The 20,992-nt window shown below is 46.2% G+C and overlaps 1 protein-coding gene across 1 annotated transcript; it reads left to right on the forward strand.

The window, feature by feature from the left end:
* Positions 1-1,306: 1,306 nt before the first annotated feature.
* Positions 1,307-18,613, forward strand: LOC110335957 (cytochrome P450 4F4-like). The gene is given in 13 exon segments (XM_029531458.1): positions 1,307-1,551; positions 3,990-4,134; positions 9,319-9,372; positions 9,457-9,584; positions 11,287-11,402; positions 12,493-12,763; positions 15,441-15,507; positions 15,691-15,820; positions 17,059-17,192; positions 17,275-17,339; positions 17,450-17,532; positions 17,822-17,920; positions 17,922-18,613. Coding segments are annotated over 13 exon segments (1,563 nt in total). The 5' UTR covers positions 1,307-1,353; the 3' UTR covers positions 17,995-18,613.
* The last annotated feature ends 2,379 nt before the right edge of the window (positions 18,614-20,992 follow it).

The following is a 20,992-nucleotide window of genomic DNA, read 5'->3' on the forward strand; positions in this document are numbered from 1 at the left end:
GCTGGCCACAGCTGGTCAAATAGGAAATGCATGGTCTGCATGAGAGTCTTCATACTAAAGTACATTGATGTCTCACAAGCAGACATGTGGACTGTTATTACACACCAAGGTTGGTGATATACAGCTTTTAAGAAATATATAATAACCAATGTACAGAATAGTAAACATTATTTTAAATGCTGTCTACTTTTCATAGAAGAACGAGAAGGGCCCTAACCTGTTCTGCCTGGATCCCATCTGCTGCTAACCCATCTTACCCTTGCTCTCACACATCTTCCCTCCTCACTCCATATCCTAGCTCCAGCCCAGCCCAGCCTTAGCTGTGTTCTAGCTGGGCTATTGGTCCCTGGAATGTGATCTGGGAAATCACTTGTTGAACAGCTTCTAAAAGAAACATGTCTACTAAGAGCTGGTGTTTCATGGCGGTAGGGTTTGACTGCTGCCTGACTGTGCAGCTGGACAGAAATTCAAGAGTCTCCCAGTTCTGCACCAAGAAATCCTGCAGGCCTTCCTCCCATACAAACATGCATAGAAGCTCGGGAGAAATTCAGGGATGTGCCTGGCCTTGGTCTCCTGGAACCTGAAGTCCCAAGTTAATGATTTTTAAAAACACAATATATCTTGTCTTTGGAAGGGCAGGAGGGGCAATAAAGGTGGGGCTCAATGTCACCTTTGGCCATACCAGTTTTATCTCCTCCCTCATGTGGGAGGAGTTAAGTCCTGAGGATCTCTTTTCCATGCTCAGTGTGACCCTGACTTGGTTTCACTGTGCAGCTGGCTGACGAACCCTCCTTTCTTGGCCTCATGCCCAGGCCGGGAGGAAACTGTCGGGTCTGGGAAGGGTTGGCTGGCACACATGAGCCCAGCCCTCCATTGCTTCCTTTAGGCACTTATCCAAAGAGGCCCCAGAAGATAAAGAGATTGAGGAGCTGCGGAAGAGTCACCACTCCTGAGAGAAGGTGCCAGGCTAGGGAAAGTGGAGCTCCAGGGCACTATTCTGGTTTGAGAGAGCCCTGATCACGTCTGGTGTGGTGTTGGGGAGCCAGATTACTAAAGCAGGATGGTCACAGTCAGTGATCAGGCTTGTCCCGGAGATACTGTGGTTTCTGAGTAACAACTCCAGGAAAGCTTGGTCTCATGCATGCAGTTTGGGACACTCTTCAGGCTCTTATCTCTATCTGCTTCTTGTTCTGTTCTTTATACCTCATCTCACTGCCTATCTCCTACATTGGGTTTCCACTACCACCTGATCTGACATCAGGATCCATAGTCCACACCCCGTCCGTTGTTACAGGGTGCCCTTGTCAATTCCCTGGGGTTCGGGAACTCACATTCTACCATCTATCTCATAGGATGCGATATCTGGACCTATCCTGGCTAGGACTGGGGTTCATGTCAACCTCACCGTGGCTACTCTTTTTCTTGGTTGGGATTTCCTGGTTCTTGGCCCGATTCCTCACCCAGCTATACACTTTGTATTCAAAGTGTCAACGGCTCTGTGGTTTCCCTCAGCCCCCCAAGAAGAATTGGTTTTGGGGTCACCTGGGCATGGTGAGTATGGTAACAGGACGGGTCTGGATTATGAGGGAGCAGGGATCTCCCAGTGTCAAGGAGTTTGTTAGAAGGATGTCCCGGGATGTGGGTATGAGGGTATATGGACAGAAAGTCAGAGGTTAGGTGGGCTAGGGGCTGGGGTATGAGGGTGCAGAGATCCCCATGGATATGGGAACTGAGGATAAAATGGGTTAGGGTGTATGGGTGCTGCATTTCAAACTCTTTTCAGAGTCCTGTTTTTCTATTCCCAGTCTACATTGGATTGATTTCCAGCCTCTTTTCCTGTTTCTGGTACACACTGAAGGACTCCCAGAATGGGCTTCATAGACCCGAGACCCCTCCCATTCATTCTGCTGCTTAGGCCTCCTGAAGGGTTCAGGGTTAGAGCCAGCTTCCTGTCTGGTCCATTTCTTTCTGTTACTCTAGCTTTGAGTTTCTGCGTTACTCCAGAAGGTTTTTTATGCCCCCCTCATACATCTCCAACACACCTTTGCCATTGGAGAGTCCTTTCTGAGTCCTTGCTTCACTTTCCTGAATGATATCTTCCTTAGATTGCTCTTTTCTACTAAGATTAATCACGGAGGTCTGTTGCACAACCTGGATTAGACTAGAAGGCTCATCCTTTGGTGACCTTCTTTGATCCTAACGATTACACAATGTTTGGACTGTAACATAGGACTCTTATCTCCTTTGGTTAACTCAGTCTTAATTGCTTCATTTACAGTTCTCAGATCTCACAGCATGCACACAAGTCCTTGAAACCACGCACAGGATCTTTTCCCTTGTGGGCAGTGGTTGCTTGTTGGGGATCTGCCACTTTTATGGAGACTTAGGGGTCCCCTTTGCTATCTTGGTATCTGCTGAGGATCCAGTGTTTGAACCCTTCTGCCTAGTTGGAACTGGAGACTTTTGATGTATGCAGTCAGAAGAGCATGTGTGAGAAATCTTGGGGACAAACCCTGGGCCTGCAGTGCAGTGCACACATTTCCCTGTCAGGACCTGGCCTTGAGGCTTTTCCTGGGGCTGAAATTGATTCCACCCGAGAAATTAATTTTCTTAAGACAAAGGAGGCTTCTCTGAGGTGGACAGTGTGACAATATAGCTTGTCTAGTGACCGTAAGTTGCAGGCTTGATACCAGGACATGACTGATAAAAACAAAGGAAGAAGAAGCAGGGATTTCCTCCTATGTCTCGCAACATCCAGACACATGTTCACTACAAAGGCTTCAGGAGAAACCTATTACAGGTGCCGAGGAAGTATATTAGTGATCTCCAGAGCACCAGCACCAAAGCATGAACACACATGTGCACACAAATAGTAAAATAAAAATACCCAACACAACCGCACACACGCACATGCATATACACACTTACACATGCATTTTATATGTACCCAGATACATTATTTTGCATTAGTTAGTGATAGGGACAAACTTTAAAAATTCATCACTGGATGATTTCATCATTTTGCTAACACTATAGCGTACACTGAATCAAACCATCTTGGCAGAGCCTACTGCATGTCTAGGTTATGAGAGACCACTTATTGGTCCTAGCATACAAACCTGTACCTCATGGTACTATCGAGAAGATTGCAGACAGTTTTGAGATAAAGGTATTTATTTAGCCAAATGTATCTAAACATAAGAATAATAGTAAAAATTGAAAGGCATAGATAATCTTCAGGTGTGTTATAGTTTTATGTGACCAAGGTAGAATATACAGGCTATCAGAGGAGAAGGGGATGGAGGATGAGGAAAGAATTGTGGGAGAGGGTTATCAGGAAGGGGGCAGTAAGCAGGTTGTAAAATGAATAAGTAAAAAAATTAAATTTAATTTAAAAATCATTATGTATCACAATTCTCTGCATAGTTATGCAGATATGCAAATGAGCATGATATATACATAACATATACAGGTATGTAAATGAGAAAGCGAAGAGGGTAGGGATCTATCGATAGGTAGATAGCTATGTAGATAAAGTTTGGATTTAAGTAATAAAGGAGATTGAGGAACCCCACAATGCCACACACAAATGGAAGACCAGGAAGCTGGTGGTGTAGCAATTTAGTCTTAGAACAAAGGCCCCGTGTAAAGTGCCGTGTCAAACATGAATGCTGGAGTCCAAAGGGCAAGTTGCAAAATTTTGCTATTTGAGGGCATGGGAAGCTGAGCGTCCCAGCTTGGGCAGGAAGAGTGACTTTTCCCTTCCTCTGTCGCTTGTTTCATTTGAATCCTCAGTGGGTTAGATGGTACCACCCACACTGTGAAGGGAAGGACATCCTAACTCAGTCTACTGCTATGAATACGGTGTTCTGAGAATATCACGGATGCAATAAGAAGCCATATTGCATCAGCTTATGTGGGCATGCAGCCAATTTGATCCCTGAAAAGAGCCATGTCAAGAGGGATTGTCCTTATCTTTTATTCCCCAGTCCCCTCCTACGGAAGAAGGCATGAAGCAGATGACTGAGCTGGTGACCACCTACCCCCAGGGCTTCATGACCTGGTTAGGCCCTACAGTTCCTCTCATCACTCTGTGCCACCCTGACATCATCCGATCCGTTCTCAGTGCCTCAGGTACCCATGGGAGCTGTTGGTGGTGTGTCTGTGGGAACCTGAGAGCTTCTAGTCCTGACCTCCATTCTTCTGTGTGTGCCCCTGAAGCAACCTAATCTTCCATTCCCTTATCTCTCTCAGGCGTTCTGCTTTTTCATGTCCTTACCATCCCATGTCAGTCTTTTCTTCCTCTACTGCAGTCATTGCCTCCCTTCCCACCCTAGCATTCTTGGTACTTCTGAGATGGCAGGCTATCATGAGCAAGGCTGTCCTAGTGGAACCCAATCTGGAAGAGATGTATCTTGACAAAGACACTCCAAGCACCTAATGGCTCTCAGGAAGGTAGGTGATGGCTGAATGGAGAAGTGAGATCTCTGCTAGTACACATAGGGAGACATCCTAGAGGAAGAATCATGACCAGAACAGGCACGACCAGAAGCTAGATCAGTGAAGGTCTAAGAGAGACTAAGCTAGGTATCTGGAATGAAGACAAATCTACCCTGATAATAGGAATGTTTAAAGTAGGGGCAGGCTGTGCTGGGCCTATGTAGGGCTGCAGCCCAGCCCAGCCCCAGGCACAGCAGTAAGCCGGTGTATAGTAATGTGATATCTAGCTGCTATTTCTATATTTTTTCTCTTCCTTTGGTTTCTATCATATGTTGATTGCTTACTGAGTAGGCCCAGAATCTTTCTTAGGAAGTTCCACTCCAGCCTGGCCCAATTACCCTGCCCTCTGACATTACCATACTTGCCTGGACCATGGTTGAGAGAGAGCGGAGGTGGGGGCTGGAGGGAGTGTTCCCTAGTGACCATAGTGTGTGGCTGTGGGTGTGGGGGAAGGAGGGGAGAGAACCCGCATCCCTCCAGAGCTCCCGTGCTCTGGGCGGACGGACTCAGGAGAACTTCGGCCCTGGGTGGGTGTCTGGCTGTGTGAAGCCATGGAATTCCTGCTCCACAGGGGGTGGACAAGGGGCAGCCTTAGGTACCAGGTTCTCAGCCTTGGGCATCCCACCCTGGATCTTCCAACAGAAGAGTTGGGAACAAAAACGGGGCCCCGGGGGGGGGGCAGGTCAGTCAACCCCAGTACGGAAGGGAGGAGAGGGCAGGGGGAGGGAGGGAGCGCTGGGTGGTTCCTATGCGGGCAAGAGTTCTTGGTCCGGTCCATGGCTGCAGTGCAGGAAGGCCTTCTGGTGGGAGGTTAGATGTGGCTCATTAGGGGAAAGCCTATCCCATTGTCCAAGCACAGCAGGCCTTGATGGTCAGAGACAGTCTATGGTTTTAGAGCTTTATTGTAGAAAGGCAGGGGGAAGAGAGAAGGTAGAAAGAGAGAGAGAGAGAGAGAGGCCGACCATGGCCGACCATGGCCACGTGGAGAGAGGGGGAAAGGGAACTAGAGAAGGCAGGCTAGAGAGGAGAGTAAGAAAGGCGGGAGCTTAAAGAGCTAGGAGGGGCCAAGCAGTCCCTTTTGTAGTGGGTCACTTTTATGACCCTTGTAGAGTTCTCTACTGGGTCACTGGAACAAGCCCCATTCAACCAAAACAGCACATTCCCAGAGCCAGGTGCCTGACACCACAGAGCCCCCAACTCCATAATTCTGTGTCTATCAGTCACACAATGTCCCAAACTCCTGGCACTCTGGCTAGACTCCACCCCCACAGTTACCTGACTATAGCCAGGTGTGCTCCTTCCTTCAGCCCCGGGGCCCCTAGTCTGTCCTCAGCTCTTCTGCGGTGTCCAGCGTGAGATGCCCAAGGCTGAGAACCTGGCACCTAGGGCTGCCCCTTGTCCACCCCCTGCCGAGCTGGAATTCTGTGGCTTCCCACAGCCAGACACACACCCCGGGCCCACATCGAGAGCGTCCGGCAGTCCTTCTGTGTCTGCCCACCCAGAGCACCGGAACTCTGGCGTGATGCGGGTTTACTCCCACTCCCTCTTTCCCCCACACCCACGGCCCCACACCATGACTCTAGCATCTTCCAGGAAGGCTGTCTGCTCTCTGGGCATGGCTAGGTTTTTATTGGGTGTGAGTGATATCCACCTGGTTTAGTTCAAAGAAATAAAGGGAATCTGCAGACTGTGAAGGCCTGCCTGGGAGGATTGCCTTCAGGTCTGTTTTACCTTCCCAGGCCTCACTTTTCCTTTCAGACAGCATTTGCATCAAGGTCTAAGTGATGAGACTCGGACCACGAGACAGCCTAACTCATGCGCGGGGCTCCCAGGAGCTCTGGGCTTGTAACTGAAGACAGCCTAACTCACGAGCGGAGTTCCCAGGAGTTCTGGGCTTGTAACTAACTTTAATTTGCTGCCCTGAACCACAAGATAGAGAGTCCTTATTAAGTCACTGCCTTTATGTGATCTTGGGAAGACCTGGGAAAAACAAGACAGATGCACTAGTAAGAATCCAGGATATTGATGCAAAGTCCCAGGATCAGGTCTCAGATACTTCACTTACTATGTGGGAGACTGAGCTCAATGGACTTGAATGCCTGGGTTTCAGTCTGGAGAATGGTAGGAAAGAGAACCCAGGTTAACACTGTGTTTGAGAGCCTAAGAGTGAATGTGTCTTTCTGTCCCTCTAACTGAGGGTTGAGGATTGCTATGTACAGAAGATGTCTGGAGGAACCTCAGGCAGGGATGGAGAAAGGGTTGGATAGAATTCCCAAGACTCCATCTGACTCCTGCACAAGTAATCCACCTCTCCGGCAGCCTAGAGACACAATCTCCAGGCTCTCTTTCTTCCTCTAATTCAGAAGTAGAAAGAAGGTGTATTGTACAACCATCCTGGCGTGCGCTGTGGGGAAGCAGGCTGATGATGGTCGGGGCCCTGGCTGGTGACCATCTGTATAGTCTTCCTACTTTTGTGAAGCCCCTCCTTTCTGCTCCAGGTGGGCGCTGCACCAGCCCCAGCTTGCCCATTGCTGAGGTATCTGTGCTGTCTCCAGCTGGTCAGGTGACCCAAGTCAAGGTGGTTGGACAGTAGCAGTGATTGCCTCACGGGATAGCCAGGACAATATCCGTTATCCCTGGCTAAATGTGGTTTATACCTGGGATCATGTGAAGATGGCCCTGTCTGGGAATCCTAAGGGGTCATGGACATAAGAGGAATGTTGGATTCTGTGTGGTTGAGTAGTTATTTGGGCTCGTATTTTTATCTGATAACATCCTGACCATGTTTAGGATTGTCTGATACCTGTCATCCAGAATTGCACTGAGACATGACTGAGATCTTGAGATTTGTGTAAGTAGGTCTTAGTGTGTACCCATGCCTGATATCAAATTGCATCTGTTACACACCTGAGATTCTAGTGTAACTCTTCTTTTATCTATGTACAAGTATGTGTGTGGGTGTGTGGGATTGCACTTGCATTCGTGTGCCTAGTGTAAGAGTGGAGGTAAGAGGCCAACATTGGATGCCACCCCTCACGAACCATACACCTTGTTTTGGGGACAGAGCCTCACTGTGGATTAGGCTATGGTGGATACCCAGAATCTACTTGTCTTCCGCCTCCGCAGAACTGGGATTAAAGGTGCCTGTCACTACCGTCACCTCTGTGTGGGTGCTGTAGACAGAACTCAGCTCTCTGCTTGCATGGCAAGCATCCTGTCAGGTGAATAGTCTCCCTCCACACTACAGTGAGCATTTTAAGATAACTTCTAGTACACACTGAGACCCATCATACCTTTTCTAATATGTATTGGAATAAAAATGGCCCCCATAGGACCATAGAAAGTGGCACTATTAAGAGATGTAGAAGATATGGCCTTGTTGGAGGAAGTATGTCACTAGGAGGTGGGCTTTGAAGTCTCAGATGCTCAAGTCATCAGCAGTGTGCTAGTCTTTTCCTGTTGCTTGTGGATCATGATGTAGAACTCCAGTATCATGTCTGCCTACATGCTGTCATGCTTCCTGCAATAACAATAATGGACTGAATCTCTGAACTGTAAGCCAGCCCCAATGAAATATTTTCCTTTGTAAGAGTTGTTGTGGTTATGGTGTCAGTTTACAGCAATATGTTACATTAGGTAGAGACATGTCAAGGAAGACCATGTGTGTTTAGCTATGTTAGCACATGTTATGTGTTAGGATGCTATATTGGTTGGCTTTGTGCATGAACTTGACACAAGCTAGAGTCATTAGAGAGAAAGGAGACTCAGTTGAGAAAATGCCTTCATGAGATCCAGCAATAAGGTTTTTTTCTTAATTAGTGATCAACCGGGGAGGGCCCAGCCCATTGTGGGTGGTGCCATCCCTGGGCAGGTTGTACTGAGTGCTATAAGAAAGCAGGTTGAAAAAGCTATGAGCAAGCAAGCCAGTAAGGAGCATCCTTCCATGGCTTCTGCTTCAGTTCCTGCCTCTGGGTTTCAGCCCTGTTTAAGATCCTATCCTGACTTCCTTCAGTAATTAACAGCTATATGGAAGTGTAAGCCAAACAAACCCTTTCCTCCCCAACTTGCTTTTTTGGTCGTGGTATTTGGTGACAACAATAGAAACAAAACAGCAAAATAGAGTACACACGTAGTGTGCACCTGTGTCATCTGTATATGTCGGGACATGACAGAAAGTGCTGGATGAATAGCTATGCTAGGTCTATGTAAAGGTCTCAGACTATTGTTCTGTGTTGACATGTTAGGCCATGTAGGAGCCATGTGAACACACACTTGGGTGTTGCCTTAGTTAGGGTTTTACTGTTGTGAACAGACACTGTGACCAAGGCAACTCTTATAAAGAGCAATATTTCATTTAGTCTGGCTTATAGGTTCAAAGGTTTAGTCCATTATCATCAAGGCAGGATCATGGCAGCATTTGGACAGGCATGGTGCAGAAGTAGCTGAGAGTTCTACATCTCCATCTGAAGGCTGCTAGCAGAATACTGACTTTCAGGTAGTGTGAGGGTGTTAAGCACAGTGACACACCCACTCCAACAAGGACACACCACCTAATGCTACCACTCCCTGGGCCAAACATATAGAAACCATCACAGGTATGTTATGCAGTGTCAGGCCACACTTTTGTTCTACTCCCTCCTATGCTTTAGTCTGGCTCCTGCTCACCTCTCCCCTACTCCCTGCCTCCTCTGTCCTTCTCCACAATCTTGCCATTCTGGCTTGAGGTAGACATGCACACCTCTGATGAGGGCACCAAATTCTTCCCAAGTTCATCCTCTGCATTTTCCATTGGTTCCTGATGATTCTTTTTCATGTAAGCTGCGGTTGCCCCAAAGGACGACAGCTTCTACAGCTTCCTGAAACCCTGGCTCGGTGAGTCCTTGCAGGTGAGATGGTTGGGAACAACCCTGAGGGAAAGGTGCCACCTTTGCCCACTGCCAATGGTCATCCTCATAGGGGATGGGCTCTTGGTGAGTGCTGGTGACAAGTGGAGCCGCCACCGTCGCATGCTGACACCTGCCTTCCATTTCAACATCCTGAAACCCTATGTGAAGATTTTCAATGACAGCACCAACATCATGCATGTGAGTCCCCAGAACCCATGTGCCCAGCTAGAGTCTGGGGAGGGGTTGGTAAGGGACTTCAGACAGATCTAGTCCACAGTACTGGCTCTGAAGGGTCATGGTGGCCCATTGCAGTTTTCCCCCAGACTTGATTCCCCGTGTGTGATTTAGTATTAAAACTTTACTCTGTGTTCAGGGTGATACCATAGAGTCACGGCCCCTTACTTGGAGGGTGCTCAGGTGTTACTTTTTAATGGCCTAAAAACTGAATGCAGACATGACTTGGCAGTTCCAAATGCACTGCTTGTTTCTTCTGGACAAGGTCTAGGTCACTGATGGTCTATGATGAGTGTGGATTAGGTGTAGGCAGCTCAGCTGATTCTGGCTCAGTTCTCTCATGTTTGAGGCTTGCAAACATCAAGATAATTTAGACTGGATTTGGCTGGGAGAACTCAGCAAGTGTTCCCATGGTTCTCTTCCCTTTTGAGGCCCCCAAGGCTTGTGGCACAGAGTTCCACCAGAATGAGAGAAGCAGGATACGACGGAAAGCTTAGATTTAATTGAGATGGCAGCTTCATCATCTCATCAGGTTTTGTTAGTCAAATCATAAGCCAAACACGAAATTGAAAGTGGGCCAAAATCTAACTGACATTGCTGGAAAATCACACTGTACTAGATGTACCTGAATAAGAACTGGGATGAGGGTCCCAGAATGACTCCTTACTTGTAAACTGGTATGTTAGCTTGTTTATTGGTTATAGATTCTTCTAGAACACACCAGACCCTTGAGTCAGATGGAAAAGCCAGACATTTACTCAATGCGCAGCAAGCAGCATGTCCATCACTCCAGCTGTTATCCTTTCTTCAAGTTACCCACAGTCTGTGAGAGCAGTACGAGGGGGCTGCAGTAGGGGCACCTCATGACCTAATCATAATGTAATAATATGACTGAGTCTTAGGGAATCTGCTTCTATAACAAGCAGAATTTAGTCTTATTTTCACTCATGGAGTCGTCACTGTATCCATAGTTTTCTGTCATAATATCTGAGATAAGCCCAGGTTAAGACCATCATGATAGTTCATTGTTGGCACGTCTAACAAAATTTCTCAAGGAACAATGCAAGTCTAACATTCTCAGCAAAAGGAGGGTCTTGAAATCAATTTACAGACGTGATAATGAGAAGGATACTGTGTGTTCCTTGCTTGTCACAGGCTAGACCTGATGTGAAGTCCTGGTTCAGTAAGCTATCCTGACCAATTTCCTTATGCCCGTGAGGTAAACTGATTACCGTTTCCCCGTTAGTGATAAATCTGAGGGTCAGATATACCAGAGACCTTGTTTACATTGTCCTGGAGGAGGTGAGCTAAAAATGGTGCATATGGGGCTCCTCTTAGTTTAGCAGACTAAGATCAGACCAACTTCCTAAAGATGTGACAGGCAAGAACTAGAAGAGGGAAAGTAACTGACTGAGGGAGCACAGAACATGAGAATCAAGACTTCTGGCTCAGTCTTGGGTCTTCATCTGCTATAGTAGCTGCTTCCAGTTTGGGTTATCCCTGAGGTTGGTTATCTAGGGCTGAGGACCAGGAGGCTGGTCTGAGGTTGTCCATTTGAGTGGTTGGGATTGGGCAGAGCCTCAGGGAGTCAAGATTCAACACTCTCTCTCTCTCTCTCTCTCTCTCTCTCTCTCTCTCTCTCTCTCTCTCTCTCTCTCTGGCCAAGTGGCTGCACCTGGCCTCAGGGGGTAGCGCCCGTCTGGACATGTTTGAGAACATCAGCCTCATGACCTTGGACACTTTGCAGAAATGTGTCTTCAGCTTCAACAGCAACTGTCAGGAGTAAGTTTCAACTTCAGATCTTGGATGAGTTCTGGTCCACAGACTCAAGGCAAGAGGTAGAAGAGGGAAGGCTGGCCAGAGCAGGCAGAAGAGACTCATGGAAGTGGGACAGAACTGACACTGAACCAACCCCATGGGGGACAGAGTAGCCCCTTCTGTGAAGTGGCACAGAGATCCACGTGATCGTGAGCACTCGGCAGGAAGAGTTTGGAAGGAGGTTGGCAGAGCAGACAGTAACTAAAGCATGCAGACATCAAAGCCAAGAAAAGAGCGGAACTTCACTCTGTGAATTAAGGTCATAGTTTCTAGGAAACTATGAGAGATCTTCATTGTCTATCACTATAACAAAATATCTAAGATTATAAAATAGAGGAAATATTTATTTCAGCTTATGGTTTCAGTGTAATCTGGATCGGTGCCCAAATTTGTATCATGGAAGGGACCATGTGTTTGAGGAAACAGGCATCCAAGAAGGAGAGAGAGAGAGAGAGAGAGAGAGAGAGAGAGAGAGAGAGAGAGAGAGAGAGAGAAATGCCAAGGTTTTAACACCCCTTGAAAGGCACACCCATAATACAAAAGAGCTCTGTAGACAGTAACTGCCTTTTAAAAGAAAATAGGATTGATGTTGTACAAGGGGGGGGGGAGATAAGACTGGCATAGCAAACTGCAAGAATTGATGAGTTCTAATCCGGGTGGACAATATTGGGAGCAGGAGAAGCAGAACTGAACCCTGGGTCAGAAAGGAAAGAGATGAGTCCGGTGTCTGCACCATGTGGCAGATGCTTCGGGAAATGCCTAGGCTCATGTGATTGGAGTGAAGGGAGAGAAGAAACTGAGTATACAGTACTAGGATTACATTTATAATAAAATTACATATGTAATAAGCCTGTTTGGCTTGAGATAGCTTTTTTGAGATGTGTCTTACCATGTCACCATCAAGACCCATGCCTATCACATGTGGCCATTGTTTCTAGATGAGTTAGGCTACTTGGTATCCTGTTAGAAAATAGTTTCCTCCTTCTGCGGAGAGATGCCCCTCAGGTTTTAGGTCTGCAGCATTCCTGCTTCTCTTCGTGTTCTCATTGTGCAGGAAGCCTAGCCAGTATATTGCTGCCATCTTGGAGCTCAGTACCCTGGCTGTGAAGAGAAACGAACAACTGCTTCTGCACATGGACCTGCTCTACCGCCTCACACCCGATGGAATGCGCTTCTATAAGGCCTGCCGCCTGGTACATGACTTCACCGATGCCATCATCCAGGAGCGACGTCGCACTCTGCCGAAGCATGGTGGTGATGATGTCATCAAGGCCAAAGCCAAGTCCAAGACATTGGACTTCATTGACGTACTGCTGCTAACCAAGGTCGGTGTCTTAAGAGGTGCAACGGAGCTTTTAAAACTAAGTAGTTGAAGGTTTTGTTTTGTTTCCTTCTTTTAAACAGAGTCTCACTGTAGGCCAGGCTGGCCTCAACCTCATGATCCTCCTGCCTCAGCTTCCTCAGTGCTAGGATTACATATTCATGTCAACCCTTTGGTTTTTGATAGCTTTCTTGTGATGTGCCTGACTATGTTGCCAGGCTCATCTTCAGGGCTGGGTAAATGTATCTTACTGCCCCAATTTCTGGCACTACATGTTTATACCACTCCTCATGACTTTAAAAACTAATTCATTTATTTGTGTGTGTGTGTGTGTGTGTGTGTGTGTGTGTGAGTGAGTGTTTGCATGCATGTTTGTATGTGCATCACACGCATGCTTGGTGACTGCAGAGGCCAAAAGAGAACTGAATTCCCTAGAACTAAAGTTATAGGTGAGGCACCATATGATCATTGAGTCGTCTCTCCAGCTCCAACTCTTTATGATTTTATAAAAACAGAGTGAATGCTTGTATTGAATGTGAGATGATATGATTTTTTATATTTCAATAATGACTTGGGCTTGATGTAGAGAACACCTAGAATCCATAGAATGCATTTGAGGTAAAGAGAGACAAGTCAGAGAAAAACACATTGTAGAGAGCAGACCGGGGCCAATACAGTCTTTCTAGGTGGACCTGAAGAGCTTTACTTGGTAAGTAAATACAGATCATAGTATCTGTATTTGGAAGACGCTGCACATAACTTCATAGTCAGTGTGGATCACACATTATAGCAGTCATGCTATGAAGGTAGCAATCACTCCCTATTCCTAGATCTTTCCTTCCTAGGTGATTTGATTATTTTACCTGGCAAATTTGCGCACAAAAATCTCACCGCAAAATGCATTATTTTATAGTTAAAAACCAATCTTAGACTTGATGTCCAGGGTTGGGAGATACTCAAGGGGACTCTCGCTTGCTCAGAAGAGAAAGGGAAGGAAATGGGGGAAGGACTGTTGGAGAGTGTGACTGATGACAGATACCTTAGTTACTGTTCCTCTGCTCTGAAGAGACAAATGACTAAAGCAACTCTTATAAAAGAAAGCGTTTAACTGGGGGCTTGTTACAGTTTCAGAGGGTTAGTCCATGATCATCATAGTGGGAAGCAGACGGGCTGGAGCCAGAGTGATCACTGAGAACTTTACATCCTGATTCATAGGCAGCAGGCAGAGAAGGGAAGAGAGATAGAGGGGAAGAGAGATAGAGGAGAGAGAGAGAGAGAGAGAGAGAGAGAGAGAGAGAGAGAGAGAGAGAGAGAGAGAGACCTGGCCTGGAGTGGGCAAACTTCAAAGCCCAATGGTGGCACACTTCCTCCAACAAGTCCACACCTCCTAACCCAAACAGTTCATCAACTGAGGACTAAGCATGCAAATGTGTGGGTCCATGGGACAATTGTCATTCAAACAGGATTCACAACAGGATTCACACACCAGGAGAAAGACCCATGTGTTATGAGTCGTGGAGGCTTATAGGACAGCACATCTCTGTCTTCTTGGTTTCAGAGAAAGCAATAGGATAGACAGAGGAAGAGGGACGAGACTAGGAGAGGTAAAGTAAATGAAGGGTTAACAGATAATAGGAAAGGAGGGGCAGAGGAGACAGGAGAGCAGGCAAGGAATAGAAAATGAATTTTTATCTATAAAATAATGCATCTCACAGTGACATTTTCATGCACATAAATCACCCTACATTTCTCTCAAATATTCTCAAGTAAAGAGGGGACTTTATTTTTGAATATAAACAACTTTAACCAAGTGCCAAGGTAAGTTTTATAGGTTTGTAAACCTGATAGGTTCTAAAGGAAATAAGATAAATTCTCTAAATTTAGACCCAGTAGTGGGATAGAAGATTGGGGAAAGAATCAGAGAATAAGATTAGAGCAGCCAGAGAGGGGACACATTTGAAACCTAGCAAGTGAGAAAGAGAGAAGGGGAAGCCAGCCTACTTACCAACCACACACACTATGACATCATCTGAACTCACAAAGTCACATACTGCTTCTATTTCTCCCATCAGTCTAAATATTCCCACCCTGCAGACACAACCTTTGTGACAAATCAAGTAGCAAAAAATGAAGACTGGTACAAAGGAAATCCACTCTTCCCACATAGTAAGCAAAGTTAAAGATCTAGAGCAGTGGTTCTCAACCTTCCTAATGCTGTGAGCCTGTAATACAGTTACCTGTGTTGTGCTGACCCTGAACTATAAAATGATTTTTGTTGCTGCTTCATACCTCTAATTTTGCTACTGGTATGAATTGTAGTGTAAATATTTTTGGACATAGTGGTTTGCTATGTGTTGAGGAACACTGACTTAGAGCAATGTTTACTCTCTAATTTTCAAGACAAGTTGTCCTAAAGTGATTCTGTTTGAAGGTGGCTAGTCACTCATCATACAAAAGTCTCCACGTGTCTTTGATTCCCTTAAGTAGGAAACCACAGGAAGCCAAGAAAACGCCTGTGTGCTGGTGACCAAGATGCAGGCATCTGAAGGTCTGGTGTGACTGAGATGCAGGCATCTGAAGGCCTGGTGTGCACGGTCAGAAAAGGGTCTCTAGAGGTTACTTTATGTTAGACATGGGAGCCATCAGAAGTTGTGTGACATAAGAACTTGCCTTGTGTCCAGGATGAAGATGGAAAGGAGCTGTCAGATGAGGACATCCGAGCTGAAGCTGACACCTTCATGTTTAGGGGTGAGGGCATCAGTGTGACACCAGAGAAGGGGTAGGAGTCTCTCCACCTCAGGAATCTGGGCCTCTCCATTCCTCGTGTTCTATCTCTCCCCTATTCCTTCTTAAAACTTCACTGCTTGAGTGCTGTCCACTCAGCGGTGCCGAAACAGCCCAGATTCCCAAGTCTATCTGTCTGTCCCTTAGGCCATGACACCACAGCCAGTGGGCTCTCCTGGATCCTCTACAACCTGGCAAGGCACCCTGAGCACCAGGATCGCTGCCGGCAGGAGGTTCAGGAGCTGCTGAGGGACCGTGATCCCGAGGAGATCCAATGGTGAGCGTACGTCATGGTAGACTGTCCCTGACTGTCTCCCACTTTTGTCTCCCGGCGGGGAAGGGAACCCTTTAAATGACTCTTCTGTTTTTGGCTGGTGGGTGAGACATCTGCTTCATCAGCAAGGAAAGAAAGATGTGGACGTCAAAGAGAATTATTGACGAGGTAACACTATGTGAGGGCGGATGATGCTGCTTTGTGTGCATTGAATAAATGAACTTCCTGTCCTCTCCTAGACTTCTGTCCTACTTAACATTTCCCGTGTTTTCCTTCCTGATAGATTGTTCTTCTGTTCTCTAATGACTTCCTTGCTCTTCTGTCTGGGGATCCACAGGAAATATCTGGGAATAAACATCATATGCATGTTTTCTTGAACATTTGAATCTTCCATCACCAAGTCTTCGCTCATCAAACTCTTCCCACACTGCCTTTCCATTCCAATTTGGTGTCCAACTTAGTCTGTGCTAAAGACTTAGCTCAGAGAGCGGCCCAGAGAGCGGCCCAGAGAGCAGCCCAGAGAGCGGCTCAGAGAGCGGCCCAGAGAGCGGCCTTCCTTGGCTCTCAGCTTGGTGGGAGAACAGTCTAATGTTAAGACAGCCCTAGGACCCATGAGAAGACATTGGATTGAGAGTGGAAGAGAAACGAGTGTAGAGGGAAAGGATGTGTTTGACTGGGAAAGTCACTGAGTATCTGTGTGGGACTGGGGAGTAGAGCGGCCTAAGGATGGTGTTGGCTGATGGAGGAGGAAGTCAGTAAGATGACAGGTAGCAGGAGGGTATAAAAAGGAGGAGAAGTGTAAAGAGGAATTCAGATGGGGAGATGGAGGATAAAGAAGGGGTAAGGGGATAGAAGGACCTGAGACAGGAGAAATAACTCCGAGAGAAGACAAGGGAGGAGGGAAAGGGTAGATGGGGTATGTGAGGGAGAGGGACAGAAGAGCAGACAAATTAGATCCATTTATTCTTTTTCTTTGCACTTTGCTTTTTTGTCATAAGAAATACTCATTTTTATGTAAATTTGTTGAGTTTTTAAAATGGTAGGCATTTGAACAATTCGTTGCCTCAGGAAAGCAAACAAAAATTTCTCTAAAGAGTCCTGGCTAGATTACCTCTAGCACTTTCCTAACTTTCTGCTCTTCTCAAGATTATTTTACCGCTGTGAGGAAAACTTAAGCGGGCAACACAGAGGCTGGCAGCCTCTGGTTTTGTTCTTGAATAATTGTGTTGTCTGTTCCTCAGGGATGACCTGGCCCAGCTGCCCTTCCTGACCATGTGCATCAAGGAGAGTCTGCGGCTGCACCCCCCAGTCACAATGGTCTCCCGATGCTGCACCCAGGACATTTCCCTCCCAGATGGAAGGATCATCCCTAAAGGTAGTCACAGAATTTAGGGAAGGGTGCGCAGCAAAGCTCATCAGCCAGCTTACCCTGCTCGCCCCTCCCCTCTTCCCCACAGGTGTCATCTGCATCATCAATATTTTTGGAACCCATCACAACCCAACTGTGTGGCAGAACCCTGAGGTGCGCTGTGTCTGCGTTCTTGGTCTCCCCCAATGGCCCCAGGATATCAGATTTCTGTCTCTGGCTGTGCTGCTAGATGCCACCCATTCACCCTGGCTAGTCTCTTGCAGGTCTATGACCCCTTCCGTTTTGATCCAGAGAATATCCAGGCTAGATCACCTCTGTCATTTATTCCCTTCTCTGCGGGACCAAGGTGAGGTCAGCAAGCTCAAGGTCGTGAAGCAGGGTCTGGGCCTGGTAGTGAGGAAAGGTGAATTGAGTTGGTAGAGGTTTCATCAAGGTTTGGAGAATCTATTTGGGAAGTTCCAAAAGCGGCCAGGAATGGCGGTGGCAGTGGGGCTCCCTCCTGCTGGTTGTGATGTGCTAGATGTATTAATTAGCATCTCTCAACGTGACCGGTACTGGGTCAGGTGGGATCTGAGAGTGCCTGTCTGGATCCCTGCAAAGGGCACAGCCACAGTCCCCACCCTGTCCTCCCACAGGAACTGCATAGGACAGACTTTCGCCATGAGCGAGATGAAGGTGGCGCTGGCGCTGACACTGCTGCGCTTCCGTGTGCTGCCAGATGACAAGGAGCCGGAGGCCAGAGCTGATCCTGCGCGCAGAGGGCGGACTGTGGCTGCGGGTGGAGCCGCTGAGCACCCAAGCACAATAACCCATCTACTTTGCCCTGGCTTTCTTAGTAAGTAAATAGGCGCAAGTCTGCCCTTGTAGATTGCAAAGCACAAGCAGTGCAAAGCACAAGCAGGGGCTGCCAAGGACCCACCCAGTGGACAGAGTTATGGAGTCCAGCTGGTTGATTTGAATCAAAGATCCCTGACTTCTCTGAATGATCACAGGCCCAACAGCTCCTAATTTATGGAACGTGGTTCCTTCATGCTCTTTGCCACCAAAGCTACCCCACACTAAATCACATGGCCTTTACCACCACCCCCTGAAAATATGCAGATGTCAATTATTTTCCTTTGTTCAGATTTTTCTGAATGCCTATTCCTGGGGCTCCCCTTCCGTCATGTTTATGGTGGCCATCTCTCTTACTTTTACTCTAGCCTATACCTCAGAATAAAATCGCTCTTGTTTTAAAGTGAAGCCTGTCTTTCCTGTAAGGGCACCATCATGTTGCCTCTGATGTACTTACTGGTTTTCATGCTTTCTTACCTCAAGACTTGATCATTGCTCCCAAGGTTTTGATGTCCCTTTCCCTAATAAAGCTAGTTTTTGAAGGGTAATTTTGTTTGCTTCAGCTCCTTTCCTGAACCAACCACTCCCTTTTCTAAGCAAGTACCAAGTGTTTGACAAATGAGCCTGTGTGGGCAGCTCCCATTCAAGTTATATTATGCCCTACTCAGAGTTGCAAAATTGTGGAAACAATGCCAGCGCCCACTTTCAAATGAATGAATGGACATAACACTGTAGTCAAGCAGTGAGACAATTCTCAGCTGTAACAGGAACAATCCTGACACGTTATGACATGGCTGAGTCTTCACACTGCACAAGTCACAAAAGCCACACAGCAAAATCACACATTATGATTTCTTTTATGGGACGTTTAGAGTAGATAAACCCATAGCAACCAAAAGCCTGTAGGTGATTGATAAGGCTGTGGAGATAGGGGAGGAGGAGGGACTGCTTAATGGGAATATGATTCCTTCATGGGCTAATGAAATGTCTTGGAAAAATCATTAAACACTTTATGTTCATGTTATATGACTTCCACCTCAAAAATATTTTTATTATACATGTTTTTGGTTGATTTGAGTTATTTATGAAAATGTTGTGACTGTCTTGTCATGAGAGTAAATTGATTTATGAATCTTCATTAGTCATTAGTTATTTTTAACGTAATCGGTTTTTGTTTGGGGCTATCCTTGGTATTAGTGCATTTATGTAAAGATTTCTTTTTAAAATTGTGTGTGTGCGTGTTAGTTACTTTTCTAGTGTGTCATAAAACATTATAATCAAGTAACTTATAAAAGAAAGCACTTAATTAGGGCTTATGGTTTCTGAGGATACAGTCCATGCTGGCAGAGCAAAGGTATGAAAGTGGGAACAGCTGAGAGCTTATTCCTTGATCCACAAGTTGGATACACACACACACATACACACACACACATACACACACACACACACTCACACACACATACACACACTCACACACACATACATACACACATACATACACACACATACACACACACACACACACAGAGAGAGAGAGAGAATAGTACCTTTTGAAATCTCAAAGTCGTTCCAAGAGGCACACCTCTCCAATAAGGCCGTGTTTCCTGATCTCTTCTTCAGGTATACCTGCTGAGGGACCAAAGATTCAAATATATGAGCCAGTTGGGGCCCTTTTTATTTAAACTACCATATTCAACTCCCTAGCCTATAATAATTCAAAATGCATTTAGTTCATCTTTGAAAGTGTCCATAGTCTTTCACAGTCTCAAATCCAGTTTTATTCTCTTCCAAGACTCAGGGCAATCTCTTAATAGCAACCTATTGGAAAATTCAAAGACAAACTCTATACTTCCAGAACACAAGGGTGCAGAACACACATGACCATTCCAAAAAGAAAGAATAGTGGCATCGTGAGGAAATTCTGGACCAAAGGAAGATGAAAATCCAGTAGAGTGAACCCCAAACCCTGTAGCTCTATTACCAGTGTCTGCAAACAGTTTTCTATGTTGAGCTGGCTACACTTCCAGTCTGTAGCTCTTCTTGGCAGGTGACCCATGGCACTGGCACCTCCAGCATCATGGAGTCTCCATCACAATCCAGGTTCCACTGTCAGAGCTTCACACATGGCATCTCAGGGCTTCCATGCAGGCCGTTCCCTGCCCCATGCCTGGCCTCAGTGCCTGGCCTTAACTATGGAGAGGGGTTCCACAACCCCTTTAATCCTGCATCCTTCTTAACTCTAAATCCAAAACCAAGTTCTTCTGCTTGCTTGGGGTGAAACTTGGCCCCTTTCTTGAATGACATTTGTATAACCTTTGAATTCTTGTTACTTTTTAGTGACAATGATCCCTTGAGTCTTTTTCTTCTACAAGTTGCAGGATTAGCTGTGTAGAGTTTTGCCTCCAGGGTGTAACTTCCTTTATTCCATTTAGCATCAGACCTTTCTTTAAACTTCCCATCTCTTTGAGCACAAGCCTTGGTTCCAGTATATTTTCTGGAGCTCCTTTCCTCCTCAAATTTGAATTTTCCTGCCCAGCTTGTGTTTCATTACAGACCTATATAAGAGTGATTACTAATAACAAAATGACTTAGCCAATATTAGGCTATCTTGAATGTTTCTCTGCCAATAAAATTAGCCCAACCCTTTTTAATTTAGCCTCAGTCAGATCCTTAGACAAGGACAGAAGGGAGCCACATTCTTTGCCCAAATAGCCTAAGAATGGTCTTCAGGCCAGTTGCTAACACTGCTCCCCTCTGAAACCTCTTAGTCCACACTGCCCTCACCACTACTTTCTTCTTTGTTCCTTCTATGATGGCCCATTAAGCTTTAAGCTCTATTAAAAGCATTCAACCACTTTTCTAGTTCAAAGTCCAAAAGCCTTCCACATTTCTCAAAAAAAAAAAAAAAAAAAAAAAAAAAAAAAGCATGTCAGGGCATATCACAGAAATACACCATTTCCTGATACCAACTT

Source organism: Mus pahari, chromosome 18 (genome assembly GCF_900095145.1).
Source record: "Mus pahari chromosome 18, PAHARI_EIJ_v1.1, whole genome shotgun sequence".
NCBI classification, from domain to species: domain Eukaryota; kingdom Metazoa; phylum Chordata; class Mammalia; order Rodentia; family Muridae; genus Mus; species Mus pahari.